This window comes from Haliotis rufescens, unplaced genomic scaffold (genome assembly GCF_023055435.1).
Source record: "Haliotis rufescens isolate VD_foot unplaced genomic scaffold, xgHalRufe1.0.p SCAF_49, whole genome shotgun sequence".
Lineage (NCBI taxonomy): Eukaryota > Metazoa > Mollusca > Gastropoda > Lepetellida > Haliotidae > Haliotis > Haliotis rufescens.
Genome location: NW_025964212.1, coordinates 92285 through 112935, shown reverse-complemented (window position 1 = coordinate 112935; position 20651 = coordinate 92285). Strand labels below are relative to the sequence as shown.

General features: G+C 40.9%; 1 protein-coding gene across 4 annotated transcripts in view; it reads left to right on the top strand.

The window, feature by feature from the left end:
- The window catches only part of LOC124147248 (alpha-mannosidase 2C1-like), a 59024-nt gene that overhangs the window by 26574 nt on the left and 11799 nt on the right, over nt 1-20651 (top strand). For 3 of the 4 annotated variants that reach the window (XM_048383473.1, XM_048383475.1, XM_048383476.1), the window contains 12 exons: nt 931-1047; nt 3564-3659; nt 5206-5297; nt 6078-6131; nt 7497-7626; nt 8426-8614; nt 12152-12182; nt 12484-12545; nt 14050-14200; nt 16344-16423; nt 16803-16894; nt 19033-19137. In XM_048383473.1, the coding sequence (XP_048239430.1) occupies nt 931-1047; nt 3564-3659; nt 5206-5297; nt 6078-6131; nt 7497-7626; nt 8426-8614; nt 12152-12182; nt 12484-12545; nt 14050-14200; nt 16344-16423; nt 16803-16894; nt 19033-19137 (1199 nt within the window). Of the gene's footprint in view, nt 1-930; nt 1048-3405; nt 3502-3563; nt 3660-5205; nt 5298-6077; nt 6132-7496; nt 7627-8425; nt 8615-12151; nt 12183-12483; nt 12546-14049; nt 14201-16343; nt 16424-16802; nt 16895-19032; nt 19138-20651 lie in introns of all 4 variants that reach the window. The other variant, XM_048383474.1, reaches the window with a different exon arrangement.

Here is a 20651-nt window from a genome sequence, read left to right as displayed (position 1 = left end):
GATCCAATTCATTATTTTGTTCAGGCAGGCTGCCATGATACGGCTGACATATTGCTTCCAACAAACAATTCCCATTTCAGACTTACTGCCTCACAGAGTGAGTGAGTTGGGTTTAACACTGATTTGGGAGGCATGCCTAAAGTGATGCAGGTCTTAGACGTTTACCATTTTGGTGAAACCCACGAGCACGGGTATGGTGCTGACAAACCAAGAAACATAATCAGGGCGAACCGGGATTCGAACCCACAATCATAGGTTTCTGGTGTGCCCAAGGGACCCAACTCTGCCCCACGAATTGCAGCGTCTTAGACGACTGGGCCACCCGTGCCCCCGCCTCACAGAGAGCTTGTGTTTTATATAGTTGCTGACTGACACATACTAGTTGACTGGGACAGGTAACAAGGTTACTCGGGTTTGGTGGGTGCTGAGTAGGACCCGGGTACCCACAGTACGACCGAATGACAAATGACAAAAATTATCTGTAACTCCTTGGTTACACTACAAGTCACTAATGTTCGCATTTCTTTCTGACTATGTACGCATTCCTTCTGACTTTTATAAGTCTCAATAAAGATAAAGCTTCTGTGTATGCATGACCAGCTATTTTATACGTGTATCTAAATACATTTTCGCCGAGGCTGTGGTCAATCAATTCTCAATTGTACATTTTGTACCCATCTCTTTAGACCTACCCAGGTAAGGTAGGGTAATAGGGTGTTGGATACCCTGGTAGTAAATTTGGACTTGTCCCAGCCCTACATACAAGGGCCCACTTGCACAAAGCGATCTTAGCGCTAAGACTATTGTAGGCCTATGTTAAAGTATGGGAGTTATGATCATCTCAGCAATAAGATCCTTTTGTGCAAGTGGGTCCAGGACTAGTATCACGAAGTGATCACAGTGGAGCCTTGTATCCATACTGTCTTTCAGTTCTGGCTGCCGGACACATTTGGGTATGCAGCCCAGTTGCCGCAGCTGATCAAGATGTGTGGGATGACACGCTTCCTCACACAGAAACTAAGCTGGAATCTCGTCAACAAGTTCCCGGTCAGTATATAAGGATTAGTATTAGCCGCTTTGAACAATATTTCAGTTTTACGAGGGTTGATCAAAAAGTTCTAATCCTGACTAACTTCAAGATCAGCGAAGAAAGTATTGGCCACTGTATTCTGGGATGCAAAGGGTGTGGTCCTTGTTGATTACTTAGAAAGTCAAAAGACGATTATTGGTGCCTTTATCCTGATTTGCTTCATCGCCTGAGAGATTCTATCTAGTTGCAAGGAATGCTGACTACTGGAGTTCTACATTTTCATGGCAATGCCTCTTCTCACACCTCTCCACTTGCAAAGGCTGCTGTTCGGCAATGTGTGTTCAAAGAGCTTCCTCACCCTCTGTACTCACCAGCCTTGGCACTAAGTGATTTCCACCTGTTTCCTAAACTGAAAGAACAAATTCGTGGATACTGCTATGATGACAACGATGACCTCAAAGCTGCCATGAATATGTTTTTCAGGATCGCTTTGGAAACGTCTTCCTGACTGGAATTGAACAGCTTCACTATTGATATGAGATGTGTATTGAAAAGCAAGGAGAAAAACAAAATTAAAAACACTTTCACAATTGTTGACTTTGTTTCTTAGGCTTAGAACTTTTTGACCAGCCCTCATATCATCTTGATGTGGGAGGAAAACCAAAGTCATGCAGATCTTAGATGGTTAATCCTTTGGTGAAACCCACAAGCACAGACACAAACCCATACAACAGGGCCACCGGTGCCCCTGGATACAGACTGACTGATGAGTGTAGGAAATTACCGTATTCGACGTAATAAGTGCCCCGGTCTAATAAGCGCCCAAGGCGATATTTGCTAATACATTGGCAAGTGAACAATCCCAATTAGCACCCCTTCCGATTGATCAATGTACACAAGACTTATTTATTCTTGTATAATACGCACTCGTGTGTTATATGCACCCTTAATTATGGGCAATTAAATTCTGGAAAAATATATTTGTCGTATATAAACAGTCAGCATAAACCATGAAATTTATCTTTCAACACTGTTTTTCCACCAAAATAATATTCTAATAAGAGCCCCCTATTTCTAATTTTGAGAGCACCCTGGCCGCTTATTACGTCGAATACGGTATGTGGAAGTTCATTTCTTCGACTAGTGAGGTACAATATTCTTGTGTGTATAGTGCGCACTTGAATATAATGCGTACAATATTGAATGAAATTTTGAATATGATTAATAAAATAGATAACAAACATATGTGTAAAAAAATATTTTATAACCAGGCAATGTAATGACAGGACTGCCTTGTGTATTTCAGATTAGTTGGGGGCGGTCGGGTAGCCTAGTGGTTAAAGCTTTCACTCGTCACGCCGAAGACCCGGGTTCGATTCCCGACATGGGTACAATGTGTGAAGCCCATTTGTGGTGTCCCCGCCGTGATATTGCTGGAATATTACTAAAAGCGGCGTAAAACCATACTCAGTCAGTCAGTCAGTCAGATTAGTTGACAGCTATTTCCAGTGTTATGGCTCACAGTAATGTCTATAAAGTGCAAATGATAATCAGAACACATTGCATGTGTGTGTGTGTGTGTGTGATATGCACCACCCATTTAACAGACGTATTGTTTGCCAAAAAGTGTGCACTATACACAAGAAAAAATGCCATTGTCAGTAGCACTGGCTATCGATAATCGATAATTACTGAATAAGTATCGTTCAATTATCGATAAATATCGGAGAAGTAACTTTAAGCAAATATGCACGAACAGGGACACATTTATGCATAGATTACTTTGTGGCCATTTGTGATAGAACAAAAACAGAGTTTTTTTGTCTTTGGCAATTGACAATACTGACAATAACACCGTCTGTTTCGGTGAATCTAAACTTTATTTTATCACAAGGGTTTATGTACTGTATATGACCGCAGATAAGCCGACCCGTAGATAAGCTGAGATATTAACTTGACCATTGAAATATGAAAGAACATGATATGACCTGTAGATATGCCGAACCAGGAAGTGAAAGGCAACATCACACCGCGAAGTCGGACTGCAAGACTGTACTGGTATTTGCAGATATTCAATAATATAAGATGAAAAACGTTGTAATTATATTGAAAAAGTCATTATAATTTCTAATATTATCGATGATAATTTCATATTGATAATCGTTTATATTTTTCTTCCCATCGATGACAATTCCAATTATCAATCTTTTTAGCCAGCACTAATTGTCAGTGATGACAGAAGACTGTTGTTATAGATAATCCAGTATCGATTGTCTTAGTACCTTCTCGCACAAGCGACATGGTGGACCAAATGTCGCCCTTCCGAGAATAAGCCCTTCCTTTAAAACCTGGCCATGGACTGATTGCCATTTCAGCATCATACATTCCTCTGGGCAGGCATCGATGGCACCAGTGTTCTCACACACTTCCCACCAGGGGACAATTATGGTATGCAGGCTAACGTCAAGGAGGTAAGAGTTACCTCCCCTGTTCTTTAATGTTTACGTGACTTTCTTGTTTGTGCGTGTTGCAGAACCACACGTTCTGGTGGGAAGGCATCAACGGCACTCAAGTCCTGACTCACTTCCCACCTGGGGACACATATCATATGATGGTTAATGTGAAAGAGGTGAACAAAAGCTGTCCAGTATTGCTTATGGTGTCAGGGCTTGTTTGTATGCATAACCTGCCTTATAACTCATCCCAGTTCTCTAAATCACCTTCTTTCTCATGATATACCTCTTGCTGCTATCCTTACCCAATCCTCCCTCCCTCTCTCCCTCCCTACCCCCTTCTGTTTCTCTTGTATTTCATCTTTTGTGTCCATGGTCAGACCAAGTTAGGTTTGAAAAAATAAAAGAATTAGTTCTCAGGCAATGACTTTAAAAAAAAAAAAAATTAAAGTAAAAACAAAACGTGCGACAGACTTTATGATGATGCGGGCGGTGCCTGAGAACCAAGACCATTATTTTTTTAGCCTTAGTATTCTTTTTTTACAGATGAGTCTAACATAATTGTTTTGCAAAAGTAAAAATGTTGTGTTTTATTTGAAAAATGTGTTTTTGCTCAAATCAACCCTAAGCCTACATGCTAAAACAAGCTTTTGATATTTTGTTACTCTATTTGAATGAAGACAAGGTGGACCAAGATGTTCTGTGCAACAAAACTCAAATTGGTCCGGACTTATACATGTTATAGATATAAGTGAATTTTTTTTATGAATTATATTGAAAAATGAAAATATGTAAGTTATATGAGGTAAAATATTTGTGTGATCATACTGGTTTAAAAAGTGCAGTTTAAAATAATGCTAAAAAACAATAGTTAAGGTTTAGAAGCCATACTTCATAATAAAAGAAAAGAAAAATTTTACTCATTTTCCAAACCCTTAGAAAACAGAATTTACAATTTACATATATGTGTGCATCATTAGTATTATCATGGTTATTATACAACTATATTAAAACCTCACTATTAAGAAGGGATGAGATGGGACTGTTCAAGGGAGACAATCAGTGATGATGATTATTCAACAGTTCCACATCATAAATATCATCTACATGTATTAGAAAATAATAATTGTATTTTGCCACAATTTGCAGCGGTAGAAACTAACATCATTAGTCCACTGGACCTTATAATGATAACATATAGCAAACCCTTAAAAATGGCAAATATCTACTTATCCTTATGTTACCTTAACTACGGGGCAGTTTTACAAGGACTACAGGACTAGTGCCAATTACTAACGCTGCTTCGGCAAGCATGATACATACCGTATTCGACGTAATAAGCGCCTCGCTCTAATAAGCGCCCACGATGACATTTGCTGATATATTGGCTGGTGAACAATCCATATTAGCACCCCTTCCGATTGATCAATGTACACAAGACTAATTTATTCGCGTATGATACGCACTCGTGTGCTATATACACCCTTAATTATGGGCAAAAAAATTCTGGAAAATTATATCTGTCGTATGTAAACATTTCAGGCTGTCAGCATAACCATGAAATTTATCTTTCAACTCTGTTTTTTGTACCAAAATAATATTCTAATAAGAGCCCCCTATTTCTAATTTTGAGAGCACCCTGGGCGCTTATTACGTCGAATACGGTAGTTTTATATCCAATATATGACAAATAATGGCGTCGGCGGTGTTGTGTGTTGCAAGCTCCTGTACACAGTGGACAACTTCCAGGACAAGGGCCGGTCTGGACGCACATGCTACCTGTTTGGCTACGGAGACGGAGGGCATGGTCCAACGTTAGTCACCTCATCAGTTGCCTCTTTATCATCTGTTCATTTTGTGATGACTCTGTTGTTACAGAGTAATCTCATGATACTGGGACCAAAGTTCTTTTTCATTTACCGATTTTACAGATTTACTGATGGTTTACAGATTTTTGCTATCAAATAAGCTCGGGTATGTAGAGAAAAAAACAAATTGTCTTGTGAAAGGTTTCCTCAGGGGTGTAAGGCATTGCAATTTGGTGTACACAGTTATGTTCCTTTCTTGTGGCAGGATCTGCTGGGTTTGAAACCTGTAGGCTATTCAACCACATAAATGTTCTTGGTCTGTCAACACCATCTCCATGCCCTGATAAGTGGTAAACAATTATAAGCTGTATCACTTGAACCTACCTCTTTTGTTCTTGGTGTACATGGTTATGTTCCTTTCTTGTGGCAGGATCTGCTGATCGAGGGTTTGAAGCCCATATTCAACCTCATAAATGTCCATGCCTGACAAGTGGTAATCAATTACAACAGTATCACTTGAACCTTAGTAACCTCCATTATTCTTGGTGTACATGGTTATGTTCCTTTCTTGTGGCAGGATCTGCTGATCGAGGGTTTGAAGCCCATATTCAACCATACAGATGTCTATGCCTGACAAGTGGTAAACAATTACAACCTGTGTCACTTTGGAATTCTTTCCAATCTGACATCGGCGACAGTACTGAAATATGCTGTTAAGCAACCTACCTCACTCGTTTTTAGTATTTTTTTGTTCATCAATTTCACTTTTTTGTTTTTCCATGTCAGAGAGGAGATGCTTGAGAAGCTGCAGAGGGTGAAGGATGTTGATGGGCTACCAAGGTATGTAGACATTTAATCACATTATCCATGTAGCTGCCACGTACAACCAGCACAAGTTCAGTCACTATTCTAACCTGGAATCCCAAAGAATCCCAAGGAAATAGGATTGATTGTTCAGCCATAATTATACTTTACTTTATGTTTTACATATGCAAATTTAAGCACAATATTTCATCGCTTGATCAAAACAGGACTTATATGCCACGGCTGATTAATATACATGTTAAATTTTATATGATAGTTTCTGGAATGTTTTTCAAGCGGAATGACCCCTACCTCCATTTAAAATTGGTTAGAAAAAAACTCATTGGTTTGGATGAGGACCTGATACTGATACTGATTATGCATAAGCCAACACAGGAAATGATGTAACCCACATAATCCCCACGTCTCACACCATAAAATAGTGATACCACGGTAATATAGAGTTGCCTCCCCTTGAGTCGCTAATGACAGGTACTTTGTTTACCGAACTCGTAAGAAAATCAGCTTTGATCAATCTAATTGGTGTATTGTTAAAGTTGAACAAAGAACAAGAAACAACGTATGAAATATTTAATAGTTTAGTGTTCACGATTACTATCCATTATGAATTAACTACCGCAATAATAAAGCATACCATACTCAAAAAGCTGCTAAATTATTTATGATGGGTGAATGAATGGTGCAATATTCCATCTATATCACAGCCTGTAAATAACAGAATTTTTAAGTATGGGAGTTACAAATGTGGAAGGACAGTGTTAAAGTGAGTGAGCGAGTATGGTTTTACGCCTCTTTTAGCAATATTCCAGCAATATCACGGCGGGGGACACCAGAAATGGGCTTCACACATTGTACCCATGTCAGGAATCGAACCTGGGTCTTCGGCGTGACGAGTGAACGCTTTAACCACTAGGCTACCCGACCGCCCCTCAGTGTTAAAGAATACGAGTTACGAATGTCATTGATCATCTTGAAAGTAGGGGAGTAGATCAATGTAGATGTATCGGGGTAAAAATGTTGTCGGTCAATGTTAAGTATGATTAATTCGCAATAGACTGGGAATAAAGAAATATTTAATACCCAACGAAAACTATCAATACCCAAAATAACAGAAAAATGTCTTTAAATCTCCTCTGGGCCCCGTTCCTCAAAGTGATCCTAGCGCTAAGTTGATCGTAACTCCCATTCTTTAACACTGAGTTACGACAATCGTAGCGCTAAGATTGTTTTGAGGAACGGGGCCATGGATACCTGGACCCACTTGCACAAAGTGATCTTAGCGCTAAGATGATCGTAACTCCCATACTTTAACATTGGCTTACGATAGTCTTAGCACTAAGATCACTTTATGCAAGGGGGCCCTGGTTGTATCTGTTCCAGGGTAGAGATGAGTACACCGGACGACTTCTTCACGCTGGTAGAGAAGGAGAGTGGCCGGGACAAGCTGTGCACATGGAGGGGCGAGCTGTACCTGGAGATGCACAACGGCACCTACACAACACATGCTCAGGTCAGCGGAACAACCAACATGTTTCCCATTTATATCCCCTGCAACGAAGTGGAAGGGTGATATAGGATTGGGTGCTGTACATCAGTATTTCCATCCCTCCGTCCATCTGTCCATCACATCTAGTTTAGAACTCAAAAACCATGTTAGATATCTTAACCAAACTTGGCACATAGATAGGTCTGGTGGTGAACTGATAGTTTGCAATTTAAAAAAAATAATTTTTCGAGTTTCCATGGCAACGATTTCGCCTTTGACTGAAAATGGTGGTAGTGCTCCTTTCCGAAGCAGATCTTGAAAACAATACAATATTTCTTGCCTTGCACACAACCGGTCATGTCATATTGGTAGGGGATATGAGTCATGATTGTTCTCACTTGAAATTACAGATGGATTGAATAAAGTGAGTGAGTTGGGTTTAACACCACTTTTAACAGTATTCCAGTCATATCACGGTGCGTCAGCTTAATGTGGGAGGAAAGCCTGAAGTGATGCAGGTCTCAGACGTTTACCACTTCGGTGAAACCCACGAGCACGGGTATGGTGCTGACAAACCTAGAAACATAATCGGGGCGAACAGGGATTCGAACCCACAATCATAGGTTTCTGGCCTGCCCAAGGGACGCAACTCTGCACAGGGAATCCTGGCGCCTTAGACGACTGGGCCACCCATGCCCCCAATTGAATAAAGGCTCCAAGACACTTTAAAGTGCTGATAACAGAAATAGAGAAAATTATGTAACTAACATAATCTCAGTATTGGACATGTCGAAGGTGGTGATGTTTGTCTCTGCATCTTTAGGTGAAGAAGAGTAACCGCAAGTGTGAGTTCCTGCTCCATGATGTGGAACTGATGGGTACCATAGCAACCGTCCTGGCATCCGCCAGTGGGAAAGGCTACAAATACCCTAGTGTAGAATTGGAGAGAATCTGGAAGCTGTTTCTCCTCAACCAGTTCCACGATGTGCTGCCAGGCTCCTCCATTGAAATTGTAGGCACTTCTGGGCTATATATATATATTTATTGTGGGCACTTCATGGCTCTGTATTGTGGGCACTTCATGGCTATGTATTGTGGGCACTTCATGGCTATGTATTGTGGGCACTTCATGGCTATGTATTGTATACACTTCATGGCTATGTATTGTAGACACTTCATGGCTCTGTATTGTGGGCACTTCATGGCTATATATTGTGGACACTTCATGGCTATATATTTTGGGTACTTCATGGCTATGTATTGTGGACACTTCATGGCTCTGTATTGTAGGCACTTCATGGCTATATATTGTAGGTACTTCATGGCTATATACTGTAGGCACTTCATGGCTATATATTGTAGGTACTTCATGGCTATATATTGTGGGCACTTCATGGCTCTGTATTGTGGACACTTCATGGCTCTGTATTGTAGACACTTCATGGCTCTGTATTGTAGGCACTTCATGGCTCTGTATTGTAGACACTTCATGGCTCTGTATTGTAGGCACTTCATGGCTATATATTGTAGGTACTTCATGGCTCTGTATTGTGGACACTTCATGGCTCTGTATTGTAGGCACTTCATGGCTATATATTGTGGACACTTCATGGCTATATATTGTAGGTACTTCATGGCTATGTATTGTGGACACTTCATGGCTCTGTATTGTAGGCACTTCATGGCTATATATTGTAGGTCCTTCATGGCTATATACTGTAGGCACTTCATGGCTATATATTGTAGGTACTTCATGGCTATGTATTGTAGACACTTCATGGCTATGTATTGTGGGCACTTCATGGCTCTGTATTGTAGACACTTCATGGCTCTGTATTGTGGGCACTTCATGGCTATATATTGTGGACACTTCATGGCTATATATTGTAGGTACTTCATGGCTATGTATTGTGGACACTTCATGGCTCTGTATTGTAGACACTTCATGGCTATATATTGTAGGTACTTCATGGCTATATACTGTAGGCACTTCATGGCTATATATTGTAGGTACTTCATGGCTATGTATTGTAGACACTTCATGGCTATGTATTGTTGGCACTTCATGGCTATTTATTGTGGGCACTTCATGGCTCTGTATTGTGGGCACTTCATGGCTATGTATTGTGGGCACTTCATGGCTATATATTGTGGACACTTCATGGCTATGTATTGTGGGTACTTCATGGCTATGTATTGTGGGCACTTCATGGCTCTGTATTGTAGGCACTTCATGGCTATATATTGTGGGCACTTCATGGCTATATATTGTAGGCACTTCATGGCTATATATTGTAGGCACTTCATGGCTATGTATTGTGGGCACTTCATGGCTATGTATTGTAGACACTTCATGGCTATATATTGTGGACACTTCATGGCTATGTATTGTGGGTACTTCATGGCTATATATTGTGGGCACTTCATGGCTCTGTATTGTGGGCACTTCATGGCTATATATTGTGGGCACTTCATGGCTATATATTGTAGGTACTTCATGGCTATGTATTGTGGGTACTTCATGGCTATATATTGTAGGTACTTCATGGCTATATATTGTGGACACTTCATGGCTATGTATTGTAGACACTTCATGGCTATGTATTGTAGACACTTCATGGCTATATATTGTGGGCACTTCATGGCTATGTATTGTGGACACTTCATGGCTATGTATTGTAGACACTTCATGGCTATATATTGTGGGCACTTCATGGCTATGTATTGTGGGTACTTCATGGCTATGTATTGTGGGCACTTCATGGCTCTGTATTGTAGACACTTCGTGGCTCTGTATTGTAGACACTTCATGGCTATATATTGTGGGCACTTCATGGCTATATATTGTAGACACTTCATGGCTATATATTGTGGGCACTTCATGGCTATGTATTGTGGACACTTCATGGCTATGTATTGTAGACACTTCATGGCTATATATTGTGGGCACTTCATGGCTATGTATTGTGGGTACTTCATGGCTATGTATTGTAGACACTTCATGGCTCTGTATTGTGGGCACTTCATGGCTATATATTGTAGGTACTTCATGGCTATAGATTGTAGGTACTTCATGGCTCTGTATTGTGGGCACTTCATGGCTATATATTGTGGGCACTTCATGGCTATGTATTGTGGGCACTTCATGGCTATGTATTGTAGACACTTCATGGCTATGTATTGTGGGCACTTCATGGCTATGTATTGTGGGCACTTAATGGCTATGTATTGTAGACACTTCATGGCTCTGTATTGTAGACACTTCATGGCTATATATTGTGGACACTTTATGGCTATGTATTGTAGACACTTCATGGCTATATATTGTAGGCACTTCATGGGTTATATACTGTAGACACTTCATGGCTATTTATTGTGGGCACTTCATGGCTCTGTATTGTGGGCACTTCATGGCTATATATTGTGGACACTTTATGGCTATGTATTGTAGACACTTCATGGCTATATATTGTAGGCACTTCATGGGTTATATACTGTAGACACTTCATGGCTATTTATTGTGGGCACTTCATGGCTCTGTATTGTGGGCACTTCATGGCTATGTATTGTGGGCACTTCATGGCTCTGTATTGTAGACACTTCGTGGCTCTGTATTGTAGACACTTCATGGCTATATATTGTGGGCACTTCATGGCTATATATTGTAGACACTTCATGGCTATATATTGTGGGCACTTCATGGCTATGTATTGTGGACACTTCATGGCTATGTATTGTAGACACTTCATGGCTATATATTGTGGGCACTTCATGGCTATGTATTGTGGGTACTTCATGGCTATGTATTGTAGACACTTCATGGCTCTGTATTGTGGGCACTTCATGGCTATATATTGTAGGTACTTCATGGCTATAGATTGTAGGTACTTCATGGCTCTGTATTGTGGGCACTTCATGGCTATATATTGTGGGCACTTCATGGCTATGTATTGTGGGTACTTCATGGCTATGTATTGTAGACACTTCATGGCTCTGTATTGTGGGCACTTCATGGCTATATATTGTAGGTACTTCATGGCTATAGATTGTAGGTACTTCATGGCTCTGTATTGTGGGCACTTCATGGCTATATATTGTGGGCACTTCATGGCTATGTATTGTGGGCACTTCATGGCTATGTATTGTAGACACTTCATGGCTATGTATTGTGGGCACTTCATGGCTATGTATTGTGGGCACTTAATGGCTATGTATTGTAGACACTTCATGGCTCTGTATTGTAGACACTTCATGGCTATATATTGTGGACACTTTATGGCTATGTATTGTAGACACTTCATGGCTATATATTGTAGGCACTTCATGGGTTATATACTGTAGACACTTCATGGCTATATATTGTCTGTACTTCATGGCTATATCTATCGTAGGTCTACACTTCATGGCTATATACTGTTGACACTGCATGGCTATATATTGTCTGTACTTCATGGCTATGGATATAAAATGACACTGATTACAAAATTCCATGATAATTTACAGACAGACACTGACAGTCTTCTGTTAACCTGATCTATATGTGTTCCAGGTGTATGACGATGCACACAGGTATTACAAAGGTGAGCTTTAGCTGTATATACTAGTTTTCCTTTCTGTAGGGACCTCCTCCGTGGTCTAGTGGTAGAGCATGTACCCGGAGAGCGGGGTTCAATCCCTGGCTGTTCCATATCAAAAGACGTTAAAAGATGGTACTTGTTGTTAGACCTATTCTACACCAGATCTTCATGGGTCTAATGTGTTCGATGAAGCATCCCAAGTTACAATAAGACTCTGTGTCTTCTGTCATACGTTCTCTCAGTGTGTTCCATGTTATCATTGGTTCTGTCACCTTGATGTTAATTTCCATTGTGATGTTCACAGATGTAGACACGTCTGGACGGAAGCTGCTGAGACAGGCAGTATCTGCCGTTGTCAGGCAGGAGGTATGTAGGAGGGAGTCGCTTCTCAGAGGAATATGTCATATAGCTTGCAGGGCTTGATTAAACCATATAAAACATGCACTAGTATTGAGAAATGCAACCTATTATTTATCTCTACATGTACCCAGTGCATGCCAAAAAGTTTACAAATTTGTGGCTGACTTTCTAAGAATATTCTTTTTACACAACATCAATCTTTGAACTCATTGTCAACCATACTACATCACTATTCCCAGTGTTGGGTAATTTGACATTGTCCTTTGGGCTTGACGCCATCAAATGAATCTTATCAGGTGAATCTTATGATGACAAGAAAACAAGAGAATGTATGGGATGTGATTCCATTTGAAGCGATTTTTACATCTACTGGAGAATACTGGAATCTTGAATCAATATGTGGACAATCCTTGAATCTGGAATCAATGTGGGCAATACTTGAATCTTGAATCAATATGTTAAGAATACTGGAATCTTGAATCAATGTGGGCAATACTTGAATCTTGTATCAATTTGTAGAGAATACTTTAATCTTGAATCAATGTGGGCAATACTTGAATCTTGTATCAATTTGTAGAGAATACTTTAATCTTGAATCAATGTGGGCAATACTTGAATCTTGTATCAATTTGTGGAGAATACTTTAATCTTGAATCAATGTGGGCAATACTTGAATCTTGTATCAATTTGTAGAGAATACTGGAATCTGGAATAAATATGTGGACAATCCTTGAATCTCGAATCAATGTGGGCAATACTTTAATCTTGAATCAATGTGGGCAATACTTGAATCTTGTATCAATTTGTGGAGAATACTTTAATCTTGAATCAATGTGGGCAATACTTGAATCTTGTATCAATTTGTGGAGAATACTTTAATCTTGAATCAATGTGGGCAATACTTGAATCTTGTATCAATTTGTAGAGAATACTGGAATCTGGAATAAATATGTGGACAATCCTTGAATCTCGAATCAATGTGGGCAATACTTGAATCTTGAATCAATGTGGGCAATACTTGAATCTTGTATCAATTTGTGGAGAATACTTTAATCTTGAATCAATGTGGGCAATACTTGAATCTTGTATCAATTTGTGGAGAATACTTTAATCTTGAATCAATGTGGGCAATACTTGAATCTTGTATCAATTTGTGGAGAATACTGGAATCTTGAATCAATATGTGGACAATCCTTGATTCTAGAATTAATATGGACAATACTTGAATATGGAATTAATGTGGACAATACTTGAATCATGTATCAATGTGTGGACAGTCCTTTGCATTAGAATGGGTTAAATTGGTTGTTTATGCTTAACATTTTGTCTGAAAATTAGATTTCTATGTGATGATAAATTTGTTACATGTGTCAAAAGCAGGATGTACAAGATATTTTGAGCTGAAAGTCTGTGCACCCACTTTGACCTCTCCTTCTACCAGTCTATATGCCACCTGGGAACATACTGACACATGGGACCCGTGACATGCCCCACCCTCTCTCTGTTGCAGCTGGACAAGGGTGAGGCGGTGGTGGTGAACACCCAGGCCTGGGAGCGGCAGGGTGTGGTCAGGGTGGCCGAGGCCACTGCAAGCCCTGCCAAGAAGAAGAAGTCCACTGGCACAGACACACAGCAGGTCGACAAGGAGGGCAACACATTAGGTAGAAGCATCCTTACGTTACAAATGTAGAGGAATACCTTTGGAAAATAGAAGTCACAGGTGGCGTAATGATCTGAGGCATAGACTCTCATTGTGTAGGATCAACTGTTGATGGTTCGAAATCCAAAATGACCTTGATGATGAACCTTGCTCTGTTAGCACAGATATAATAATAATGCGTTTATAAATAGAGCTCCAGATAAGCTGCGTATCTGCGTAAAATACGCATCAGAAATGCAGAAATATGCAGTAAAATAAAATCCAAGCGTATCAACGAACATTACAGATACGCTACAAAATTAAAACTTGTGCGTATCATCAAAATATTGTGAAGTAACACCGTGTATTCGATTAGCAAATCAGCAACTTATTTTGAAATTATAAACGGGCATTCCGTCAACCTTGCCAAACTCCAAGATGACAGTTACATCATGATCATTTGCCATCCCACTTTCTTGTGGAAGTATCGTGGTATTTTTGAGTCCTATAAAGCTCTCGAACCCCCATGACACCAGTTTGCAGGGACTAGATAAATAGTGTTTTTAAATATTTAATTTAAATACCCACATGTGTAAAAACTGGTGGGTAACAGAAATTTGAATACCCAGATAGAATTACTGATACCCAATGATTTTAAAATGCATGGGTAAAATACCCACAACACCAAAAGCTTATCTGGAGCTCTGTATAAAGAACCTGTTTGGATAACTGCTCATGACATTATAGAAAGCCAAGTAGACTAGGTGCAGTGCTGGTGATGGTAGGCCCAGTTGTGTGGTCAATGCATCCAACAGCAGTCCTCTTGCATGGGTTTTTATCAATGTGTTGTTATTTATGCTAGGTTGCATAACGAGCTGGTGAAATCCACTGGTCAACGTTGATGTCCAAAATTTGCCCTGTGATGACCTCTCGTTATCACCATCCCCAGCTTGTGGGTTCCATAAAAGTAGGAGACATATACAATCTGTGTCACTATAGGTTTCCTCTGACATTAGCCATATATGTATTGGTGTATTTATCCGATACACCTAAAACATTATGAGTATTAAGCTTCCTTATCCAAACACCCCACATCTTCTCAAGGCAAGGGTGTAGACTGACTATAAAAGTCCAGTTTCCACCCTTGCCAAATTAGGCTGGAATTCCGGATTTTCATTTTGGCTGGACTAACGAGTCTATGCATAGTCCTATCAAAATCACGTACGAAATAGACATCCAGTTTGTAAACAAAATGGATTTCAACATGCAGATTTCGGTTGACTAAAGGATCTGCAAAGCATGTGTACCACCAACCACAGGAACTCGATGATAGCGTGTATAGTATAAAATATTCGTATCGAAAAAAAATCACACCCCGCCATACATATAGACAAGGAGTGACATCCATCTTGGTCCTTATTCAAGATTTCGCACTCGGTTCGAATCACAGCTCGATATCGCATGAAATATGAATGTAACTTATTTGGAATTCAACCTATTGGCACTTGCTAAACATACCATAGGCTACACAATCGTGTTCATCGGTGGTCGCCTTACCTCATACTTATTTTAAAACAACCATCAAACCTCAGCTCTAAGCTTCGCTGCTGAGGTAAACAAGAAAAAGGTGGCCAGAATTTACGGTGCTACGCGGGCTTAAACTCAGCAAGAGGTAAGACCTGTTTATTACAATCTGGATCTTGATTATCAATCAGATCGTCTTGAATAGGCACCGCCATTATGTTTGAAGCAAATGCAAGTGATATGTGAGGTGGAATCTGATTGGGACACAGGAGGGACATAACTCGTAACAGCCACTTGTGACGCTATGATCAAGCCTGGTAATTCCAGCCTATTTCGGCAAAGGTGGAAACTAGACTTTCATAGTCAGTTAACGCCCTTGCCTCCGGAAGATGAGCCCCATGGTGAATCTAAGATGGATTTGATCCCCACAAAATATGCTTCTTGTAAGAGTTGACTGAAATGACTCAGTAACTTGCTTGATTGCATGTCATTGTACCAAGATGGTACTTTGCTTATGATATGGACCACTGGTTTGACTGACGACATTGCTTATAGGCCACTGTCATGAAGCTTAGAATATGTAATTATTGTTGACTGGTGTAAAACAAACCAAACGTATAAAAATTGTTTTTCTTTTCCAGCTCTTGTGAAGGCTGTGAGCTGTGGTGTGTCTCGTTTAGAGCGTGTCCCTGACTACAAACCTGTTACTGCATCGAAGAAGGTAAACAAGTTTTCGCGCTGTGCCATCTTCAAATATATCAAACATATCGAAAATCTTTATTCCAAACACTATTCACACAACCTCTTAGTTTTAATTCATATGATGAATACATGCCATCACAATGATGAGACTTTTAAAAACAAAATTGATTAATGGATTTCTTTGAAACAAAGTTGAAAAAAAAATATCGTGAAAAGCAAGTCCGACAAGACTTTATTAACTTACACCGTTCCGATGACGACTCATTCAGATAATATTTTGAATAACAATAACAAAAATAGTTTCACAAAATAATTAATAAACCAAAGTACAAAACAGTCTGGTTTTATTGATTTATGATCTTGTTTCATTAAGAAATACTAAGTTTTGTCATACACAGGGTAAGGTGATTACTATTTCTAACGGGCTCCTGACCGCTACAGTGGATAGCCATGGACGAGTTACATCTTTGATGGTACAAGATTCACAGAGGTAATTTTATGCATCTTTTATCCTCAAGTGATATGCACACAGGTGGCCCTCTTGTCTGAAGTGCCGCAATTTGCTGTGCAGAGTTGCATCCCTGAGATATGCCAGAAGCCAGATTCACAGTGATTATGTTCCTAGGTTTGTCAGTACCATACCTGTGCTCGTGGGTTTCACCAAAGTGGTAAACATCTGAGACCTGCATCACTTCGGTCTTTGCTCCACAATATGCCTGAAATACTGTTCAAAGTGGCTTTAAACCATACACAGTCACTCTTGAAGTACCAGAGGATGAGTGTGAGTATGATATGATCCCCGGCCCAACAAAGTTGGCGGGGGATATAGAAATGGGCTCCGTCCGTCCGTCCGTCCGTCTGTCCGTCACGTTTCGTTTCATTTCCGGAGCATAACTCAGAAACCGTTCAATATTTTTTCATCAAACTTTGCAGGTCTGTCAGGTACATGCTGAACTGGTGCCTTTTGCTATTTAGAAATTTTAGAAATTTTTGATTTTTACGTTTCCATGGCAACAAGATGGACTTAGGTTCTGTGAGGGAAGGGTTCGTTTCCGGAGCATAACTCATAAACTGTTCAATATTTTTTCATGAAACTTCGCAGGTTTGTCAGGTACATGCCGAACTGGTGCCTTTTGCTATTTAGAAATTTTAGAAATTTTAATTTTTTTACGTTTCCATTGCAGCAAGATGGACTTAGGTTCCAAACTCTTCTTTTTTTTACAATTTCCATAACAAGTTCCACCTCTGTTAAAAAAGGTTAGGGTTTGTCTAGATTTAATTATGTCATAAATTCTGCAACAGGGGCGGGGGATATAGCCACGTTAGTGGCAAACTCTTGTTGGTATTCAAAGGCACTGCCACCAGAAGCAAAATGAGAGGCGAAGCATGCCTTTTTTTTATAAGGCCGTACCACAGTTAGATACATTTTGCATGAACTCAGGATATACCCGGTAAGTGCTCTCCACATGTTGGTTGCTTGGTTTGTTGTTTAACACCGCTCTCAGCAATATTCCAGCAATATGACGGCAGTCTGTAAATAATTTAGTCTGGACCAGGCAATCAAGTGATTAATATCATGAGCATCGATCCATGCAATTGGGATCGATGACATGAATCAACCAAGTCAGCGAGCCTGACCACCCGATCCCGTTAGTCGCCTTTTACGACAAGCATTGTCGCCTTTTACGGCAAGCATGGGTTGCTGAAGACCTATTCTACCCCGGAATCTTCATGGGTCTGTTCTCCACATAATCAAATTGTGACTTCTTGCTTGACAAGATGTGCTTAGACAACATTCACTCGTTCACTCATTGTCAAACACCAGGCAGCAATATTCCAGTTAAAGTTGGGAAAGGGTAGCCTAGTGTATAAAGTGTTTGCTAGCCATGCTGCAGACCTGGGTTTTGTTTCCCTATGTAGGGAATGTAGGGCTTGGACGAGTCCAAATTTACTACCTGGGTACCAACCCCCCTATTACCTAACCCTACCTAGGTACCCGCTGTAGTTTTATCCTTATTCAAACATATGAAAGTCAGAAGGAATGGTGTATATTCAGAAATAACTGCAAACATTAGTGACTTGTAGTTTAAACAGAGTTCTAAATAATTTTTGTCATTGAACAATATCTCATGTGATTAACCACTGGTCCGGGTTGTCCTGTGGGTACCCGGGTCCTACTCAGTACCTGGCTGACCCGAGTACCTGAGATAGCCGTCCCAGCCCCCACTACAATGTGTGATGACGATTTTCTGTGTCCCTCGCTGTGATATTACTGGAATATTGCTAAAAGCTACGTAAAATCATAATGGCCTCACTCACTCACTCACTCACTCCAGACAGTCTAGTGATTAATATCCACGCAATTGGAATCGATGACATGCATCAACCAAGTCAGCGAGCCTGACCACCTGATCCCGTTACTTGCCTTTTACGACAAGCATAGTCACCTTTTACGGCAAGCATGGGTTGCTGAAGATCTATTCTACCCCGGAATCTTCAAGGGTCCACTGGCTCAGAATCATGTAGGGGTTTCTCTGATAAACATATACTGGTATGATAATTGTCATTTTATTGTGATGATGTGTGACATAACTGCTTTGACTGTGACAATAGCTTCCTTGAATTTAGGAACGTCCTGAGTGAGGACCATCCTGCCAACCAGTTGTTGTTGTATGACGATGTCCCCCTGTACTGGGACGCCTGGGACGTCATGGACTACCACCTAGAAACAAGGTAAGCCAGTTGTTGTATGACGATGTCTCCTTGTACTGGGGCGTGATGGAGTACCACCTAGAAACAAGGTAAGCCAGTTGTTGTATGACGATGTCTCCTTGTACTGGGGAGTGATGGAGTACCACCTAGAAACAAGGTAACCCAGTTGTTGTATGACGATGTCTCCTTGTACTGGGACGTCATGGACTACCACCTAGAAACAAGGTAAGCCAGTTGTTGTATGACGATGTCCCCCTGTACTGGGACGCCTGGGACGTCATGGACTACCACCTAGAAAGAAGGTAAGCCAGTCGTTGTATGACGATGTCTCCTGGTACTGGGGCATGATGGAGTACCACCTAGAAACAAGGTAAGTAAATTGTTATATGATGATGTCCCCTTGTACTGGGACGTCATGGACTACCACCTAGAAACAAGGTAAGCCAGTTGTTGTATGACGATGTCTCCTTGTACTGGGGAGTGATGGAGTACCACCTAGAAACAAGGTAAGCCAGTTGTTGTATGACGATGTCTCCCTGTACTGGGACGCCTGGGACGTCATGGGAGTACCACCTAGAAACAAGGTAAGCCAGTTGTTGTATGACGATGTCCCCTTGTACTGGGACGTCATGGACTACCACCTAGAAACAAGGTAAGCCAGTTGTTGTATGACGATGTCCCCTTGTACTGGGGCGTGATGGAGTACCACCTAGAAACAAGGTAAGCCAGTTGTTGTATGACGATGTCCCCCTGTACTGGGACGCCTGGGACGTCATGGACTACCACCTAGAAACAAGGTAAGCCAGTTGTTGTATGACGATGTCCCCTTGTACTGGGGCGTGATGGAGTACCACCTAGAAACAAGGTAAGCCAGTTGTTGTATGACGATGTCTCCTTGTACTGGGGCGTGATGGTGTACCACCTAGAAACAAGGTAAGCCAGTTGTTGTATGACAATGTCTCCTTGTACTGGGGCGTGATGGACTACCACCTAGAAACAAGGTAAGCCAGTTGTTGTATGACGATGTCCCCTTGTACTGGTACGTCATCGACTACCACCTAGAAACAAGGTAAGCCAGTTGTTGTATGACGATGTCCCCTTGTACTGGGGCGTGCCTAGAAACAAGGTAAGCCAGTTGTTGTATGACGATGTCCCCTTGTACTGGGGCGTGATGGAGTACCACCTAGAAACAAGGTAAGCCAGTTGTTGTATGACGATGTCCCCTTGTACTGGGACGTCATGGACTACCACCTAGAAACAAGGTAAGCCAGTTGTTGTATGACGATGTCCCCTTGTACTGGGACGTCATGGACTACCACCTAGAAACAAGGTAAGCCAGTTGTTGTATGACGATGTCCCCTTGTACTGGGACGTCATGGACTACCACCTAGAAACAAGGTAAGCCAGTTGTTGTATGACGATGTCTCCTTGTACTGGGGCGTGATGGAGTACCACCTAGAAACAAGGTAAGCCAGTTGTTGTATGACGATGTCCCCTTGTACTGGGACGTGATGGGAGTACCACCTAGAAACAAG